At 41.1% G+C, this 19,718-nt stretch overlaps 2 protein-coding genes across 5 annotated transcripts in view; one reads left to right on the plus strand and one right to left on the minus strand.

Moving 5' to 3' along the window:
* Positions 1–19,718, plus strand: part of KLF12 (KLF transcription factor 12) — a 367,145-nt gene that overhangs the window by 181,274 nt on the left and 166,153 nt on the right. The window lies entirely within an intron of this gene.
* On the minus strand, positions 13,199–15,299 carry LOC127050105 (zinc finger and SCAN domain-containing protein 29-like). The gene is made up of 2 exons (XM_050951637.1): positions 14,729–15,299; positions 13,199–13,693 (listed from the first exon to the last, which is right to left on the minus strand). Exons 1-2 carry the CDS (start codon positions 15,282–15,284, stop codon positions 13,608–13,610), a joined length of 642 nt encoding a protein of 213 aa, XP_050807594.1. The 5' UTR covers positions 15,285–15,299; the 3' UTR covers positions 13,199–13,607.

Consider the following 19,718-nt stretch of genomic DNA (forward strand, 5'->3'; position numbering starts at 1 on the left):
TGATGATCTTGAAGGTGGATAGCCTTCAAAATCCTGTATGTTGAGGCTGGATTCTCCTAAACAAAATAAGTCAATGCAGTTATTTAATTATCATTACCATACTGCTCATTTAGTATTACTCATTGCATTCACTGACAGTACTACTTTAAACATGAAATTGTAAAAGGAAGATCTGCCTATTTCACCTATTTATTTTTTATTACAAGTGCATCTAAAATGATAGTACCATAGAGCAGGAGTTGGCAGCCTTTCAGAAGTGGTGTGCCAAGTCTTCATTTATTCACTCTAATTTAAGGTTTCGCGTGCCGATAATACATTTTAATGTTTTTGGAAGGTCTCTTTCTATAAGTCTATAATATATAACTAAACTATTGTTGTATGTAAAGTAAATAAGGTTTTAAAAATGTTTAAGAAGCTTCATATAAAATTAAATTAAAAGTCAGAGCCCCCCAGACTGGTGGCCATGGCTCGAACAGTGTGAGTGCGACTGAAAATCAGCTTGCGTGCTGCCTTTGGAACACGTGCCATAGGTTGCCTACCCCTGCCATGGAGTAACAACTATATTTTTTTTTGTTCAAACCTGAGAATTCAAGAATAGTTCAGAAGGAAGACAGGCAGTCCTTAAGAAAGAAGTATGAAATAAAAAAGTTTACCAACCTGAAGATCCTGCATGTTCAGACATGTTCCTTTCATCATCTTCAACGCAGCTTCCACCTGAGAAGGAACACTTCTCATGATGTTGTTTCATTTGGGCAGCCAGGCCTTGCATTTCTTTCTTGCACTGTTTGCATTTTGCACACTTGCCTGTCTTACCCACAGGTAGGGGAACTTCATTAAAATATTCCCAAACTGGGTCTCTTTTATGGCCTGCTGCCATTATAGGTTTTCCCTTCTAGTGAGAGAATGGTATGGTAGATCTCAAATCAATGAAGGATACACTCAGAAAGACCTCAAGACTTCTGGAATATGCTGCTCCAGCAGTTTCACTTTTGTTTTTACTGCCTGTCCTTCCCTTCTCACATTTATCTCTTGACTTCTTCACCTTGTACAGATCTGTTCCACCTCCAGCAATCTTCTATTCATTGAACTTTTTGAAACTTTGCACTTTTAGAGAGAGGTAAGGGACTGACTGTGTGTACACAACTTTGCAGAGGGATAATAGGGTTGATGTCTGTTATTTCTGACCTCTATATATTATTTATTTATTTACTTTATTTTTTTGCTCTTAACAAGCACGTTATCTCTGGAGACACAAATCCACAGTTTGAGAACTGAAAAACTAAGCATCTCTGATGGTATCTTCTAGACTGAGCACTGAGTCCTATTATGTAGATAGAAAGATTAGCCTAAATAATCTGTACAGAAGCCCTTGGAACCCCATAATTTGGGTCCCTAATCAATAAACTATTGGAACTCATTTACAAAACTTTTCTTAAACATTACATGAATATATTGTCTCATACTATAGAATTAGAATTTATAATCCCTATTCCATGATGAGAGATCCTTGAGCTATAATGTATCTTAATTAAAATGATAGTTTTTTTCCCCCTCAAAGCATTTTATCAAAAAAATCTGATTTTTTTAAAATATTTTTTTTAATCATTGATTTTTATCTACCCTAATTTTTGATGTGTTTTCATCCAGAGCTGCTGCTTTTCCAGGTGCCATCTTCAACAGTGCTGCCTTGATGTCTGCCTTTGGAAGCTCATCAGCATTTGTAATTATTGGTTCATATGATGGTATATAAAAGGTTCTCCTCATTAAATAGACTCTCACAGTATTCTCACCATCGGTTACATACCGTGTGTTCTGTTACAAGCAGTCTGCTTCCTACATCTTTTATAAATGGTGTGATCACTCCATTTTGTTTCTTATTTCTTACTGCTCTCTTCACCTCTTTCTTCCACCACCATTTCTCAGTAGATAGTGTCTACCCAGCTTAGCATTTTCTCATAGCATCTCAGCTTCTCAAATCAATACCTTCATGAAGATACAGCACTCCTGTTCTGCTGTTCCAGTTTGTGTATCTCTTGGCGCAAAACCTTGCAATTGTCTCCCGAAACTTGTCTGCAGTCATGCCAAGCAGTCGCCACATCCTGATGCGAAGCTCACTCTGAGCTCATTTGCCAATCACAACATCACCAGAAATGGGGTGTGTTGGGGTGCAGCTGTTTCTCTCAGGATAACATTACAATCCGTAGCTATTTTCGTCTAGTTCATTCAGGTTAGCAAGAAATCTATTTGCATGTTTGCTCTGCTGCTTTGATATGTATAAAGATTATTTTCTCTATTCTTAAACCAAGTTTTGGCAATCACCCACTGATTAAACAATGTAACAATCTCTGTGTTCTGCGATCCCACTGTATACTATCCCAGCATCTGTTCATAACCTGATCGACTTGAGCCTAAATGAGCATTGAAATCTCCCAGGATGAGCAGTAATTTCTCTGTTCTAATCATATCTGCTAGGTTGTTCAGGTGCTGCCTGACATCTTCCTTCTATCCTCAAGGCAACCTTGTTTTGCGTCATATACTGATAACAAAAATAACTGACTCCTTCACTTGTGTTCGGAGAGCCATTAAATAATGATTCAGCCTGATGACTTCCTGAACACTTTTATTCAGTTTTTCGTAAACCATCACTCCTATCCCATTTCTCCTTCCATTACCACCTGCGTAGTACAATGCACAGGACAGATCTGGTTCCTAGACTTCATTAATGACTGCTTCTTGGAGCAGCTAGTTCTGGAACCAACAAGGGGAGAGGCAATTCTTGAGTTAGGCTTGTGTATCACACAAGATCTGGTCCAAAAGGTGAATATAGTGGAACTGCTCGGTAATAGTGACCATAATGTAATTAAATTTTGTGTGTGTGTGTGTGTGTGTGTTGGGGGGGTAACAAAGAAGCCCGCCACAATAGCATTTAACTTGAAAATGAGGAAACTAATTAAACAGAAATTAAAAGAAACAGTCACAAGAGTGAAATGCATGCAAGTTCCATTGAAACTTTTTTAAAACACTGCAGCAGAGGCTCAAATTAATGTATACTCCCAAAATAAAAAAGTAGTAAGAGATGGTTAGAGGCAAAAAGGAATCCTTTAAAAATTGGAGGTCAAATCCTACTGAGTAAATAGAAAGGAGCGTAAACTCTGGCAAGTCAAGTGAAAAAGTATAATTAGGCAGGCCAAAAAGAATTTGAAGAGCAACTAGCAAAAGCTACAAAAACTCAACGGCAATAATTTTTTATGTACACTAGAAGGAGGAAGTCTGCCAAACAATCAGTGGGGCCACTGAATTATTGAGATGCTAAAATAGCACTCAAGGAAGACAAGGCTGTTGTGGAGAAGCTAAATGAATTCTTTTCATCGGTCTTCACTGCAGAGGATGTGAGAGAGATTCCTACACCTGACCCATTCTTTTTAGGTGACAAGTCTGAGGCATTTTCCCAAATTGAAGTGTCAATAGTGGAGATTTGGAACAAATTGATAAACTAAACAGCAATAAGTTACCAGGACCAGATGGTATTCACTCAACAGTTCTGAAGGAACTCAGATATGAAATTGTAGAACTACTAAATGTGGTATGTAACCTATCACTTAAGTCATCCTCTGTACTAGGTGACTGGAGGATAGCTAATGTAATGCCGATTTTAAAAAAATGCTACAGAGGCGATCCTGGCAATTTAGGCCGGTAAGCCTAACTTCAATACTAGGAAAATTGGTTGAAACTACAGAAAAGAACAGAATTATCAGACATATAGATGAACAGGATTTGTTGAGGAAGCGTAAACATGGCTTTCTTAAAGGGAAATCATGCCTCATCAATCTATTAGAATTCTTTGAATTTCTGTTAGAATTCAACAAATGTGTGAACAAGGGTGATCCAGTGGATATAGTGTACTTGGACATTCAGAAAGTCTTTGACAAGGTCCCTCACTAAAGGCTCTTAAGCAAAGTGAGGAGTCATGGGGTAAGAGGGAAGGTCCTCTCTTGAATCAGTGACTGATTAAAGGACAGGAAACAAAGGGTAGGAATCAATTTTCACAGTGGAGAGAGGCAAATAATGGGGTGCCACAGGGATGTGTACTGGGACCAATGCTGTTCAACATATTCAGCAATGATCTGGAAAAAGGGATAAGCAATAAGGTGACAAAGTTTTCAGATGACACAAAATTATTCAAGATAGCTGAATACAAAGCTGACTGTGAAGGTTTACAAAGGGGTATCACAAAACTTGGTGACTGGGCAATAAAATGGCAGATGAAAATTATTAGTGATAAATGCAGAGTAATGCACATTGGAAAACATAATCCCAACTATATATATAAAATAATGAGGCCTAAATTAGCTGTTACCACTCAAGAAAGAGATTTTGGAGTCATTGTGGCGAATTCTTTGAAATGTGCAGGGGCAGTCAAAATCTAACAGTAACAGGATAAATAATAATACAGAAAATATCATAATGTCCCTATATAAAGCCATGTATGCCCACAATTTGAATATTGTATGCAGTTCTGTTCACCCCAACTAAAAAAAAGATATATGAGAATTGGAGAAGCTATAGAGAAGGGCAACAAAAATGATTAGGGGTATAGAATAGCTTCCACATGAGGAGAGATTAAAAAGCCTAGAAAAGAGACTAAGCGGGGAATATGATAAAGGTCACATAAATGATGTGAAGAAAGTGAATAAGGATTTTATTTGCCCCTTCACATAACACAAGAACCAGAGGTCACTCTGAAATTAATAGGGGGCAAGTTTAAAACAAAAAGACCCTTGATATAACTTTGTTCTAAAAATAATTAGATAAGTTCATGGAAGATAAGCCCATCAATAACTTATTAGCCAAGATGGTGCAACCACAAGCTCGGGATGTCCCTAAACCAGATGGTGAGACTGGATGACAGGGGATGGATCACTGCTAATTATCCTGCCCAGTTCATTCCCTCTAAAGCTTTTGGCACTGGCCACTGTTGGACGTCATGATACTGGGTTGGAAGGACCATTGGTCTGACCCAATATGGCCAGTTTTATGTTTTTATATAGAGTAGCTTGATATTTCCTTGGACTATTATCTCTTCCAACTCCCTTCCTTATTTCCTGTTAAGGATGACACAGAGAGAGTAGCAACTCATAAGTCTGTGTTTTCATCTTATGATTCAACTTTTGGGCTTTCCTTCTTGACTCTGGGGAGACAACTTGATACTGGCCATCAGGAATTTTGTTGGCCCAGGTCTGAGGCTGGTGAAGTCCTGGTCTAGAATGAAACTGCTCTTCCAACATTTGCAAGAGACTGTGGCGGAGCGATATGCAGGCTGGACTAGCTACACAGCATGTTAGATTTACAGCACAAAAAGCAATGAACAAATTGGACCACTTAGTTAAAGAGATTAATTTAATTTAGAAGCCTCAGTTAGATTCCTCCCAAATAAATCTTAAAATTGTCACCAACTCACCACTTCAGGAAAAAAAAGTTTGAATAAATAGAAGAATTTTGCATCATGCCCTGAAGGCTAAAAATCTTGGGCTCTATTAACCAGTGAAAGGATCCTTCCCCCAAATATCCTGCCTGTAGTCCCCTGGTCAGTTTTTAGCCTGAGAACCTTACCTGGTCTTAACTATCCTGGAAGAACATGAGGAGAGTGTTTGTCTAAAGTAACAAGCATCCACTTATTGAAGAATATATAGAGTGAAAACACCACCTTAAATTGCACCCAGAACTGAATTAGAAGTCAATTCATTGTACAAAGCACAGACATGTATTTGCTCCCTGTGACAAAGTGTTAAATAAACTGGAAGACACATGCTGCACTAGCTGAAGTTTAAGTGGACTTAATGCAGTTCTGCTCTGAAAAGTGACTAAATATGGCATTGTGTATATTTATAGTGCCTTATTGACTTCATATCAAACTACAGTCTACAAATGAAATATGTTCAGTTGCTAACCACCAACCTTTCGTATTTCAACCTAGACTACAATTCTTTCCTTTTAACACATCATGTCAAGTTATAAAGATTGTGAATGCCCCTTTTGCTCTCACACTTGTGCAAGCCCTCTCTTCAAGTATAGCCATCAGTTTGACCAATCCCAAGTTACTGTCAAAGTATTTGGAATGGTCTTCAAGTTGTACAGATGTAACTAATTACCTCATTTGTAGACTGTGAGGCTGAACAGGTGGGAGTGAGGGGATGACCTGCAGATTGTTAATACTGAAGGTGATGCATAATGATTTTTGAGGGCTGACAAATATACAAAGCCCAACACCTTACCTGATGGGAGCAAAGATGAGCAGAAGGTTTGTTTTGATCAGAAAAAAATATAAACTTGCATAAAAGCAAAAAAATTCTTCCTTTTTCCTTTCATCAAACCAGCTCTTGAAACACAATCATTCTAATATTTATACAGTCTATTAACTAGATTTGTGCTGGAATGGAATGTACCTTGTTTCCAGGTGTAATATTAATGTAATACAATCCTCAGTGTGACAGAATATCTGAACTTACACTTTTCTCATTTGGTATACATAGAAAGATACTGTGCAAGTAGAGCAGTTTGTGGCTCTAAAGTTGTCTATGTGGATCATAACTGAAGTTAGACTATGTGCTTGTATTACTGATAGACGAGAAAGCATGGAAGGACAACAGAAAAAAAATCTGATTTTTTTAAAAAATATTTTTTAGACATTTGAAATGCTAAATGTTTTAATAACAAAGATCCAAGAATGTTAGGTATCAAATGACAGGGTTTGCCTATAATCACCATCTTTATATAATCAATACAAGTCTTCCTTGTTATGAATTTATTGCATGTCAGGCAGCAAGTTCTGTTTCAGTGGTAAGATTCTGAATGTGAAGCCCTCAAGCTTAGGAACTGTATTATTTTATACATTTATTTTTTTGGCCATTATCCATTTACAAAGTTTTTCATTGCCTCAGGGTTTGATTACATGGAAAATATATTGTTTTAAAACTCTGCTTCTGTGTGTACTTTAAAATAAAAACCTCTGACAAATCAGAGGGATATTTTTCATTTATATGAATAGTGCTAGTGGAACTATAGTTATTTTCTTAAACAGGTTCATTGTTCTTGGCAAAATACAATTGAAGTTTGAGATGCCAGAAATGCAACCAGAGGTACATCCAAATGCTGCTGGATTGTTTCTTTGCAATTATCAGATTGATGTTAATTAACTAAATTGAAGTTGAGATATAGAGAGAACTTTGTTTTGTTTTTTTTAAATTCAGAAATAATATTTTAGTGTACAACTCCCCTCCCCGTCTTGTTTCTGCTGCTTATCAGGTATCACTGTTGGTAGTGATGCTGAGCAAAGTTTACACTTTAATTAAACTTTGTAACTGACTTTCTTCTATATTCTGTCTTTTGGTGCAAACTTCTTAGGAGAGAACTGAGTTAGAGTGGGGATGGATGTGCTGTGCACATCTCCCTTCTCAGATTATTGCAGAATTTGCTAAATTGGTAATCCAGACTTTGACTTGGTAAAAAAAATTTTCGTGAAGCCCCAGGGTGTGGAACTTTCATAGGAAAGGAGAGTTTCTAGGACCAGCGCCTAGAAGGATAAGCCATAGTAATGCAATTGCATTAAGCTCTCCTGGCAGGGAATGGAAGTGGAGTTCAGGCTGCCCCAACTAGTGTGTCCCTGGGGTTTTTAACCCACATGACTGCTACTTCATTCAGGGTCAGTTCCTCAGCTGGTGTCAGTCACCATAGCTCCATTGACATCCATAGTGCTATGCTGAGTTGTGGACTTCAGTGGAGCTATGCCAATTTACACCAGCTGAGCACTGATCCTCAGTGTGTAGGACACGAATGAGTTACAGGTTTCAAACACCCATGCTTCTTTCCATGAAGCAGTTGAATGATGTGTAATGAATGAAACAGGATCAGGCACTGAAAAGTGAAGATAATATATCTAAAACATTGAACCCACTGTCTCATTCACTGATTGCTGTTTATCCTGTGCATTGAATGAATTTGGTGTTTTGTTTGGTTGGTTTTGTCTATTTGTGTTTAGTAAATCGCTCACTAGCCTTGAAGGAAATGCAGATGGAGAGTTCTGAAACAATCTTTCTGGGACTCAATCCTGTGAGGTGCTGAGAGCATTCATGCCCATGAATTTGAGAGCACTCTACAGCTTGCATATACTACAATGAGGGAAGAACTCAGCTGAGCTGGGATAATGGAAAGTGTGTTAGTCAATAGCTAGTGCTTTCTGTAAAATATGTGTTCCCTGTTTTTTGGAATGTTTTATAGCCTGGGATCCAATGTCATTTATAACAATCCGATTGGGGTGTATTAGCCCATAATTTGTACTAATATACCCAGAAAATCATAATAATAGGTTAATGTGAAGGTAATGTTTAGAGCAGAGGACACTGTGGCTTGAAGATATTTCCATGGCAACAGATGGTCCCTACAGCTATCTTTCTTCTAAACTTGATGGTGTTTATTAAAGGCTGTCTGTAGTGCAGTCTGTAATTATCATTAGGTAAAGAAAGGTTGTGAATGTGGGTGTACTGCTTGGATGATGCTCTCTGACTGATTTGTTTAGCACAGCTTTGAAATACAATTTCAAATACAATGAACCTGAGATCATGTTGCTTTTCCTCTCCATAGGTGAATCTACTTCTAAATCTAGATTAGTGGCCTAATAAGAGTGAAATGTCTCATCAACAATGTGGGGGAAAATATTTGTTTTCAAATAATTTCAGCATACCTCTCCAAGACCTTACAGAAAGCTCCTCTTTTTCATGTTAGGAGAAAGGGAGGTCCTGTGAATCTCTCTGAGGATATGATCTGCTATCTTTACAATAGGATTTCAGTTTCTCTAAGGTTTTACTAGCTTTCAGCAGCAAATTCAGAACAGATGTAAAAACTAGACTCGGTCAGCAGAGCTTGAGTGATCCTTCTGTTCTTTGTCATGTGTATGTGTCTGATTAGTATAAGCTCTTGAGGACCAACTCTATGTCATTATTAGAAGAAGAAATTCAGGAGTAATGAATTTGGCAGTGTTAATAAATTATGCCCTTATGAGTTTTACTCATTTATTTGTCTGGAATTGACATTTCAAATTGTAGTTCAGTCAGAAGATGTTAGTTTTCATATTTAAGTCCGCTTATTCATTTGAAATTTAGTGATTTTGTCAGTTAAACAAACAACTAGCAAGAATAGAAGAGAAATGTGACAAATGGATTTGGAAAATAATATCTTTATAATGTATGAATAATATGATACAGTGCTCCTCTTTTTTTAAGCTAATATTGGAAGTTAAGCATTTTACATGTTACAGCATGGTACATGATCTCTGTTGAAACAAGAGCCAGGCTACATTAGCTTAATAATGGACAGTCTAATAAAAAAAATTATTATGAAGAGATGTTGTGATCCAGGGACCACTTATTTCCCACTGGCAGAGGACAAAGGGGTTGCGTAAGATTTTACAAGGATCTCCTGGGTTGGGTATATGCAAAATAATTCACTAAGAGGTGGCATGTGAAGTCTTTACCAAGATCCAGTAGCCCACTGATCATCATTATCACTGTGAAATGTGTGTACAAATAATGTTTAAGGAGTTATGTCTATACTGAAAATTACGTTCTTAACGGAGATAACCAGGAGGTAACATGTAGCAGGCAGGTTCCTTTCATGGATTGTCTGATATTATTTTATATGTAACCATTTGTTTCTTATACTTCTGCTTGCTCTATACTTTACTTTTACTTGTTTTCACTGTAAATATATCCAAGTGCTGTCAGTCAAGCAGAGTGGTGATCTGAGGTAAAACTAGTGAGCTGGTGTGTACTGCTTCTTTGGAAGCAGTGAATCTGTAAATACTGTGAGTGTCCAGTAGACCAGGGGCTAAACACTCCAGGGAGATGCTCAGAAGGTTCAGGGGTTGGAGTATGCCTTTTGCTAACCTGGAGAGAGAGAGCAAGCCCTGTGTAGGTCTACACAGAAGTATTTGTGTTGCCTATGGCTGGAGGAGTTGGGGAGCTGACTCATGGCAGGTATGTTCAAGGCTTCCTCACACTAAGACTAGGTGGTAGCAAAGTGCTTCACAACCCAGGATACCTCCAGGAAATGTCAGAGGTATTACTCTGTACCATACGCTGAATGGAAACAAGCCTTCATTATAATCCTGTTTTTTAAACTCTCTTCTTAGAACTTTGACAAACAATAACCAAACTGCCTGAATTGTTACACCCGTTATTTTAAGCCCTGGTAAAATTTTTCTGGAATATATGATGATGGTCTGAAAATGTGTTTAGGAGGGAACAGGAAGGCTTACAAATGAGCTAACTTCTCTTCTTAAATGTTTTCCTGATTTGTTTTTTAAGCATCTCAATTTACTCCAGAAGTGTCACATGTGGTTTACTCTATTGTTCCTGCTTTGGATTGGGGCATTTTCTAGATTTGAATAATGTTACTATCTGATGGAATTACTAAAGGTCAGATAAATTTGCTCACACTGAGTAGCACCTTACTCTACAAGCAGTTACTGTCTCTTTGAGAAATCCTTTCTACCATAGCAAAAATGGCACTCACAACATTGATTCCACATCTATCCTAATACACCTCTACCCGGATATAACGTGACCTGATATAACATGAGTTCAGATATAATGCAGTAAAGTGGCGCTCCTGGGGGGCGGGGCTGCGCACTCTGGTGGATCAAAGCAAGTTCAATATAATGCGGTTTCACCTTTAACACGGGAAGATTTTTTGGCACCCGAGGACAGCGTTATATTGAGGTAGAGGAGTACCTCTAGAAATTGTTTTAAACAAACCATACAATTGACAAACCAAGAACAGCAACAACAAAATCTGAGATTTTACCCCAGAAAGGGATGAGAGCCAAAGACTCTCTTAGCCCACGTCCACACTACAGGGTAAAATCGATGTTATTAAAATCGATTTTATAAAGCAGGCTTTATAAAATCGATTTTGCGCGTCCACACTAGGGCTACTTACATCGATGTTGAGCGTCCATGTTCCCTGGCGTCCATCTTTTCCCTGAGCGTTGCACTCTGGGTACCTATCCCACAGTTCCTGCACGGGTCCCTGCCCTTTGGAATTATGGGTTACTAGCCCAGTGCATGATGGGATCAAAGTCCCCGTCCTGGGTGGTTCTGGGTACAGCCCCCCCCCCCCTTCCTGTAAACGGCACACAGTCAGTTCGCGCTGTTTTTACTGGCTGCAGTGAGGGAAACGCCATTTTGCAGCAAGCATGGATCCAGGTCTGCTCTTGTCCTTGATCGCGAATGCTGTAAATAATTCACGCATTCTCGTTCTATCACTGCTGACCCATGATGCAGAAATGCAAGAGAGAATGCTTGAATGCGGGGACGACAGCGATGACGAACTGGAGAACGAGTTTTCTGACTCCCCGGGCCCCTGCACGTTGGAGCTCCTGACGGTTATGGGTGAGGTTCTACCCGTTCCGCGCCGCTTTTGGGCACGGGAAACAAGCACTGACTGGTGGGACCGCATAGTCCTGCAGGTGTGGGATGATTCGCAGTGGCTGCGGAACTTTCGCATGCGTAAGAGCACTTTCTTTGAACTTTGTGACTCGCTTTCTCCTGTCCTGAAGCGGCATAATACCAGGATGAGAGCAGCCCTCACAGTGGAAAAGCGAGTGGCAATAGCCATATGGAAGCTTGCAACGCCAGACAGCTACCGGTCAGTCGGTAATCAATTTGGAGTGGGCAAATCTACTGTGGGGGCTGCTGTGCTGGAAGTATCCAAAGCAATCATTAAGCTGCTGCTTCGAAAGGTTGTGACTCTGGGAAACGTGCAGGCCATTGTGGATGGCTTTGCTGCAATGGGATTCCCTAACTGTGGGGGGGCCATAGATGGAACCCACATCCCTATTTTGGCACCGGAACACCAGGGTGCCCAGTACATTAACCGCAAGGGGTACTTTTCGATGGTTCTGCAAGCCCTGGTGGATCACAAGGGACGTTTCACCAACATCCACGTGGGATGGCCAGGAAGGGTTCACGACGCACGTGTCTTCAGGAGCACTACACTGTTTAAACGGCTGCAGCAAGGGACCTACTTCCCTGATCAGAGAATAACAGTTGGAGATGTCCAAATGCCTATTGTTATCCTTGGGGACCCAGCCTACCCCTTGATGCCCTGGCTAATGAAGCCATACACAGGCAGCCTTGACAGTGCTCAGGAGTTGTTTAATTACAGGCTGAGCAAGTGCAGAATGGTGGTAGAATGTGCATTTGGCAGGCTTAAGGCGAGATGGCGAACGCTTCTTACTCGCTCAGATCTTAGCCAAACCAATATCCCCTTTGTCATTGCTGCTTGCTGTGTGCTCCACAATCTCTGTGAGAGCAAAGGGGAGGCCTTTATAGCGGGGTGGGAGACTGAGGTAAACCACCTGGCCGCTGATTATGCGCAGCCGGACACCAGGGCAATTAGAAGATCTCACCAGGATGCTGTGCGCATCAGAGAAGCACTGAAAAGTAGCTTCCTCATGGGCCAGGGTACAGTTTGAATGCTGATTTTCCTTTCAATTGATTGCTGCCCTCCCCGTCTATGCGGTGTTGCTGCTGCAAGATACTTTGCCTGCAGCATTCCTCAATTGCTTGCTTAGGTTACTTGCAAGAGCTGTCCATTGGAAAACATATAATTCTGTATTTCCCAATTATTACCTACCTCCACCATTAGCTGCTTCCGTCTGCTGCTAGGCACAGTACCTGCAACCTTCCTTAACTGCTTTTTTATTGAAAATAAAGTTACTACTATTTGTTACAAGAATTGTGTTCTTTATTTAAAATCAGACCCTTTCATCAATCAAGCATAATGCTTGTTGTTACAATACTGTGCATGAAATTTCATAACTCATTGTTCTATGGGGGACGGAGCGAGGGAGGTTTGGAGGAAGGGGGAGGGAGGTTTGAAAGAAGAAAGTGCATCAGAGAAGACAGAACAAGAATTCTCATGGACCAGGTTACGGTATGGCTGCTTTCTTTGTTTTCCCTGTATTGCCCATATCCCCAATTGTCAAATCCTGATGCTGATAACTAGCTTCCGTGCAGCTTTCCAAAGCTGCTTGCTTTAGTTCATTACCAATCTACAGTCACACTGCCTTAATAGCATGACCTGAGAGTAAAAAATAGGCAAAGGTGCCATGGTAGAAGTTTGGATCATTAGAGGAGGGAAAAAACAGGACACAAAGGGCTTTTCAATCTAATGAAAGCCTTCTGGTTGGAGTGTCCGCAGCGGTGGAGGGGGCTGGTGCAGAGAGCCTTCCCCCACGCGTTCTTACACGCCTGGTTCTGGAAGGTGTGGGACAGGGTGAGTACTGAGGGAGGTTATACACGGGCTGTAGGGGCATTCTGAAACCACGGAGCTCTTGCAGCATATCGCGGAGGATGTCAGTCTGATCACGAAGAAGATCCAGAGTTGCTGCTCGCCAGCGCTGATCTTCCTGCCACCTGACATCATTTTTGGCGTCCCTCCTGTCTTCGCGTTGACTGGCAGCCTCCCTGTACTTTGCGACCAATTGCTTCCAGTCTCCCTGCTGAGCTCTCTCTGTACGGGTTACTGCCATAATTTCGGTGAACATGTCCTCACGCGTCCTCCTTTTCCTCAGTCTTCTTATGATACCCCCCCCCACGTAGATGAGAAGCGAGAGGGAGGCTGGAGAAATGTGCAGCTGTGTGTGGGGGGGTGGGGTTTGGAAAGAGTGATAAAAGAATCATAAGAGACACATTTCACACAACCATGCATACAGTCTCTCCCCTCACTGACCTGTGCTTGTTACCGAACTTTGAACATTTTACTTTACCACAAGGTCACCTTAGGATTCCTTTAATACTTATTGCTTGTGGCTGAGGACAGAGAGTTCTGCTCAGACGCAGGTCAGGGGAGCACACAGACCATGTCCGGAGAAAATGGTAAGTTAATAATGGCTAGTAATCCCTGTAGTAGATTGTACTGGTAATCAAGCTACTCTCCTTCCCTGGTTTGCTCTCGCGTTCCCCGAACAAGCAGGGCTCCTTGCCTGCGGTTTGCTGGGTGGTTCGGGGAACGCGAGAGCAAAGCAGGGAAGAAGAGTAGCTTCCCGCGGTTTGCTCTCGCGTTCCCCGAACCACCCAGCAAACCGCAGGCAAGGAGCCCTGCTTGTTCGGGGAACGCGAGAGCAAAGCAGGGAAGGAGAGTAGCTTCCCGCGATTTGCTCTCGCGTTCCCCGAACCACCCAGCAAACCGCAGGCAAGGAGCCCTGCTTGTTCGGGGAACGCGAGAGCAAAGCAGGGAAGGAGAGTAGCTTCCCGCGGTTTGCTCTCGTGTTCCCCGAACCACCCAGCAAACCGCAGGCAAGGAGCCCTGCTTGTTCGGGGAACGCGAGAGCAAAGCAGGGAAGAAGAGTAGCTTCCCGCGGTTTGCTCTCGCGTTCCCCGAACCACCCAGCAAACCGCAGGCAAGGAGCCCTGCTTGTTCGGGGAACGCGAGAGCAAAGCAGGGAAGAAGAGTAGCTTCCCGCGGTTTGCTCTCGCGTTCCCCGAACAAGCAGGATGAATCCGCCCTGTAACAATGGAGACTTTTCTAAAAACCACCTCATGGGTCACTGTTTTAGGAAAGGTTTTTAATCTACTTGGTCAGTGACTCTAAGTACAGGTAGTGATTTGAAGCACCCAGTAAAAAAGGCTTACATTAAACCGAAGCTTTTAGTAAAAAAAATTACACTCACCAGAGGACGGTCCCTCAGCTTCATTTTCTGGAGTACTGCCTTGAGATGGCTGGCAGGGAACCTCAGTAAGGGTGAGGAAAAGATCCTGGCTGTTTGGGGGGATAAAATGCTCTGTGCTCTCTGCTGGAGCCTCCTCCTCTTGGTCCTCATCATACTGATCATCGCCATCAAATAAATCTTCCGTAGTTGCAGGAATCACGACGCCCACCTCTGAATCAACAGACAAGGGGGGGTTCGTCGTTGCGCTGTTCCCCAATATTGCGTTAAGCTCGTCGTAGAACCGGCATGTTTTGGGGGCAGAGCCTGACCTGCCCTTTGCTGCTTTGGTCTTCTGATACGCCTGTCTGAGCTCTTTCACTTTCACTCGGCACTGTAACGAGTCCCTGGTATGTCCCCTCTCCCGCATGGCATTAGAAATTTTTTCAAAGGTTTTCTCATTTCGTCTGCTCGAGCGCAGTTCTGAAAGCACTGACTCTTCTCCCCATACAGCTATCAGATCGAGTAACTCCTGTGTGCTCCATGCTGGAGCTCTTTTCCTATTTTCAGGAGACTGCATTCTTCTCTCTGCTGCTGAGAGCTCCACGCTGTGCAAGCAGGAAATGGAATTTCAAACTTCCCGGGGCTTTTCCTGTTTACCTGGCCAGCAGAAGAGTACCTTTACCTGTGTAGAGTGGCCACTAGAGCACTGTGGGATACGTCCCGGAGGCCATTAACTTCGATGGCCGTCCACACTATCATAAAATCGATTTTAAAAAATCGATTTTGGGGTTACTCCTCTCGTTTTGATGGAGTTCCAAAATCGATTTTAGGGACCCTTAAAATCGATTTTATGCACTCTGTAGTGTGCACGGTTACAGCTTTAAATCGATTTAGAGCTCTTAAAATCGATTTAAAGCTCTAGTCTGGACCTGGCCTTAGGGACTTAATTATTGCTTTCAGTTTCGAATGAAAGGTGCTCAGATACTACAGCAGGGATCGGCAACCTCTGGCACGCAGCTCGCCAGGGTAAGAACCCTGGCGGGCCAGGCCAGTTTGTTTACCTCCTGTGTTGGCAGGCTCAGCAGATCGCGGCTCCCACTGGCCACAGTTTGCTGTCCCAGGCCAATGGGGATGATGGGAAGCCGCAGCTAGCACATCCCTCAGCCTGCTCCGCTTCCCGCAGCCCCCATTGGCCTGGGACAGACAGCAGATAGGCAGCAGTATAAAATCCTAAAATAGATTGGAGTGTCATGCTATTTACTGTGATTAAGGCTAACAGAGCATAAGAACGGCCATACTGGGTCAGAGCAAAAGTCCATCTAGCCCAGTATCCTGTCTTCCGACAGTAGCCAATGCCAGGTGCCTCAGAGGGAGTGAACAGAACAGATGATCATCAAGTGATCCATTCCCTGTTGTTCATTCCCAGCTTCTGGCAAACAGAAGCTAAGGACACCATCCTCCTCCATGAATTTATCTAGTTCTTTTTTGAACCCTGTTATAGTCTTGGCCTTCACAACATCCTCTGGCAAAGAGTTTCACAGATTGACTGTGCATTGTGTGCAGAAATACTTCCCTTTGTTTGCTTTAAACCTGCTGCCTATGAATTTCATTTGGTGATCCCTAGTTCTTGTGTTATGAGGAGAAAATAACACTTCCTTATTTACTTTCTCCACACCAGTCATGATTTTATAGACCTCTTTCATATCCCCCCTTAGTCATCTCTTTACCAAGCTGAAAAGTCCCAGTCGTATTAATCTCGCATCATACGGAAGCTGTTCCATATCTCTAATAATTTTTGTTGCCCTTTTCTGAACCTTTTCAAGTTCCAGTATATCTTTTTTGAGATGGGGCAACCACATCTGCACACAGTATTCAAGATGTGGGCATAGCATGGATTTGTATGGAGACAATATGATATTTCCTTTCTTATTATTTATCCCTTTCTTAATGATGCCCAACATTCTGTTAAAAGAAAGCACAAACTCGACTGGTCCCTTTTCCTACCCCCACCCTCTTTTCCCAAACCCCTGTGATAAAGATCAAGTACCAATCTCTGTGTGCAGAACTCAGAGGATTGCTACTCAGCATTTTCTCTTTGACTGGGTCAGTTAAGGTAACTGCTTTGTTCCAAGTGATAACAGAAGTAAATGAGCTTCATATGGTCACATCTAAAAGCTTATAGTTTCCAAGTTTGTTGGAGCTTGGAATTTGACTTCAAGATATTTTTGTATAACTGTTGTTATAATGAATTTCTGAACACAGTGTTGGCATGTAAGACAGCTGTTTCCTTAAGGAACTGAGTTTGCTGCTGCTGGGAAATACTGCTGCAGAGAGGTTTATTTTGAAATGTAGAGACAGACTTATTTTACAAGGGAGAAGAGAGCTGACAATACCTGTATGACTGGAAAGATGCAATTTTTAAACAATGGATAGACAAAGTATTAAAGAATGTAAAATAATACTATATTGACCCTTATTACGACACTTACAAACACCATTTGTCTGTTTGGACAATTCAGTGTCTGAAAGGATCCCGACTCTATTAAACATGGGGTCTGCTATAAAACTCAGATAGCACTGCAAGGTTGCCTCTATATTATGATTAATATTTACTTTAAATGAAGTGGAGTTATCACCTTTCATAAAATAATGATTATTTGAAAACACTAATATTATAGACATATACTGCAATTAAAGTAGAATCCTCTGTTTGATCTTACACTCCCTTACTGCTTTATGCCATGTGCAAAAATTAGCTGATATTCAAAATGTCCTGCAACTAGAGGGGCAAGCAATGTTACAATGTTTGGGTTTTGAAAGACACATTGGTTATATAGCGTACATGATTTTTTATGTCCTCCTTCTTTTTACTTGGGCTGTTTTTAAACTGTTCTATTCCCTTGTGCTTCCTGTTGCATGAACTATCACTGCCCCTTTTTCAGCACACAATATCCCTGACAAAATTGTGAGAAACTAAACACCAAAAATAGCCCCAAAAAAATCTTTGTCTTCACTAAATGTCTTTTCTATCAAACATCTGGATTGTTGGTATGTAAACTTGATCAGATCCATCCGCAAGTTGGCAAGTCTGAAGTTGTTCGTTCTTGCATCTTCAGTACTTACATTGCATAAATTTAGGTGTTAACATGCAAAATTATTAGCTGTAGCCCTGTTTACGGTGTGAGGAGAGAACATTAAGTTAGGATGGAGAGAAAACATGAAGAATGTTAATCACTTTTAGTTTTTTTAAAAGACCCTCTTTTTAGTGAACTGATCTTTTTTTTTCCTGGACAGGAATGTAGCTAAAATTAGAATAAAACCATTCTGCTCGGAGAGTGTTGGTAGTGATTAAAAAGCACCTCCTAATTTAGAGAAAGGACTTCTGCTTTTTGGAGAAATTCTGATATCAAATTTAATCTCCTCCTGCAGTTCCAGTCGATGGACTGTTTGGTGTTACTCGGCAGAACGTCAAAGCAAACATTAGACAGAAGACATTACATAATAACAATAACTCAGGGTGGGATTTTGTTGTGTGTTTTTTGTCTATTTTGAGAGTGCTTTTTTTGTGGTGATGTCTGTTATGCTGTTCAAAGTAGAGCTTGGGAAGGCTATGCTCCCTTGATCTCCGTGGGAGGCAGAAGATAATGTTTAGTGCATGGGAATGGCCTTTTGGGACAACATCCTTATCTGATGATCTGACTTACATCTATAAGATTAGAGTCAGCCCTTCTGTGAACCATTGTACATTCTGTAGTGTGTCCATGTTTTAGAACTGGTGTTCAAAACTGCAGGGTAAAAGCAAAATGATCCTGTTAAATATGACCGTCTCCATTTACTGTTGTTTTAAATCATATATCACACATCACTGATTACCTCCAGATCTCTTTGCTCTCTGTCTCATATCTTCTGTGGCATCTCCTATGAGCAGAAACTGCAGCCTCTCTCTTAACTCACAACCAGCAACCAAGCTGTCGCTCGCACAAATTTGACTTGCCTCTGATAAGAAGACAGGGGCAATGTTCTCTCTGGAACCCTCATGTACCTTCCCTCAAAAGAAATTTAATATGGCAACCATTTCTGTATGGCAGCTTTTAGTAGCAAATTAGACTATGGAGAGAAATACACAGATAATAAAAGTAGGCTATATCTCAACTGTAGCCTAACCCTGTAAGCACTTAATGTTGCACTATAAAAGCTCTCTAGGTGCCCAAGTTCTGTCTCTGGGTATGCGTACAAGTGCCTCAGTCTAGGCACCTAGACACCCCGTTCATGCCTATGCCATAATGCTATCCAAAAACCAAGGATTGATAAGTGTTCCTGTTCCTATCTTGCCCCATGGGCCTGATCCAGTAGGTGCATTCATTGGCAGCTTAACTCCACACAAAAGAGTCCCAATTTCACAATCAAAAGCATTCTTAATTATAAACCCTGTGGAAAATACAGCTTGGAACATTGTGGAAATTGATACTACAGGAATTAGTCTTTCCTTTTAAGGTCATCTGCAGGTATTTCAGAGATCATTTCAGCAAAACACTTACAGCTGTAGGTAAATATAAAGCACATTGATTACTTCAGTTCAATAATAGTAAGAAGCAAAGAATCAGTAAGGAATTTGGATAGCTGATCACTGTTTAAATTTAAGAAAGCTTCCTGCCTTGGTAGCTTTTGGAAGCTGAGCAAATCCTGAAATTTCTTTTTACAGGTGGGGATGTAATGTGTTTCACAAGGTCTTCTTCAAATAAAAAACATCAGTGTTAGTTATTTTATGACTTTGCTGATTAGAGTTTTTATAGTAATTACTATGCTAAGAAGGGTACAACAGAAGATAAAATGTTAATTTACAATCTGTCAGCTGACCAAGTGTCATATGATAATGAATTGGGACAATCTGTGGTTTGCAAATCGACTTGATTTTTTTGAATTTGCTAATTTGACATGGTAGATAATGTACCGGTAAGTACATTTCAAAGGGAGTGCATTCGATTAACCAGCCCTAATGTAATGGTGAGTT

Source organism: Gopherus flavomarginatus, chromosome 1, assembly GCF_025201925.1.
Source record: "Gopherus flavomarginatus isolate rGopFla2 chromosome 1, rGopFla2.mat.asm, whole genome shotgun sequence".
Taxonomy (NCBI): Eukaryota; Metazoa; Chordata; order Testudines; family Testudinidae; genus Gopherus; species Gopherus flavomarginatus.

What these genes read in the sequence shown, in the direction of transcription:
- LOC127050105 (XM_050951637.1), bottom strand. Translation starts at nt 15,284, where the DNA reads ATGCAGTCTCCTGAAAATAGGAAAAGAGCTCCAGCATGGAGCACACAG. An exon ending in AGCTGAGGGACCGTCCTCTG is followed by an intron (nt 13,694 to 14,728) that starts GTGAGTGTAATT and finishes CCCCACACACAG; the next exon opens with CTGCACATTTCTCCAGCCTC.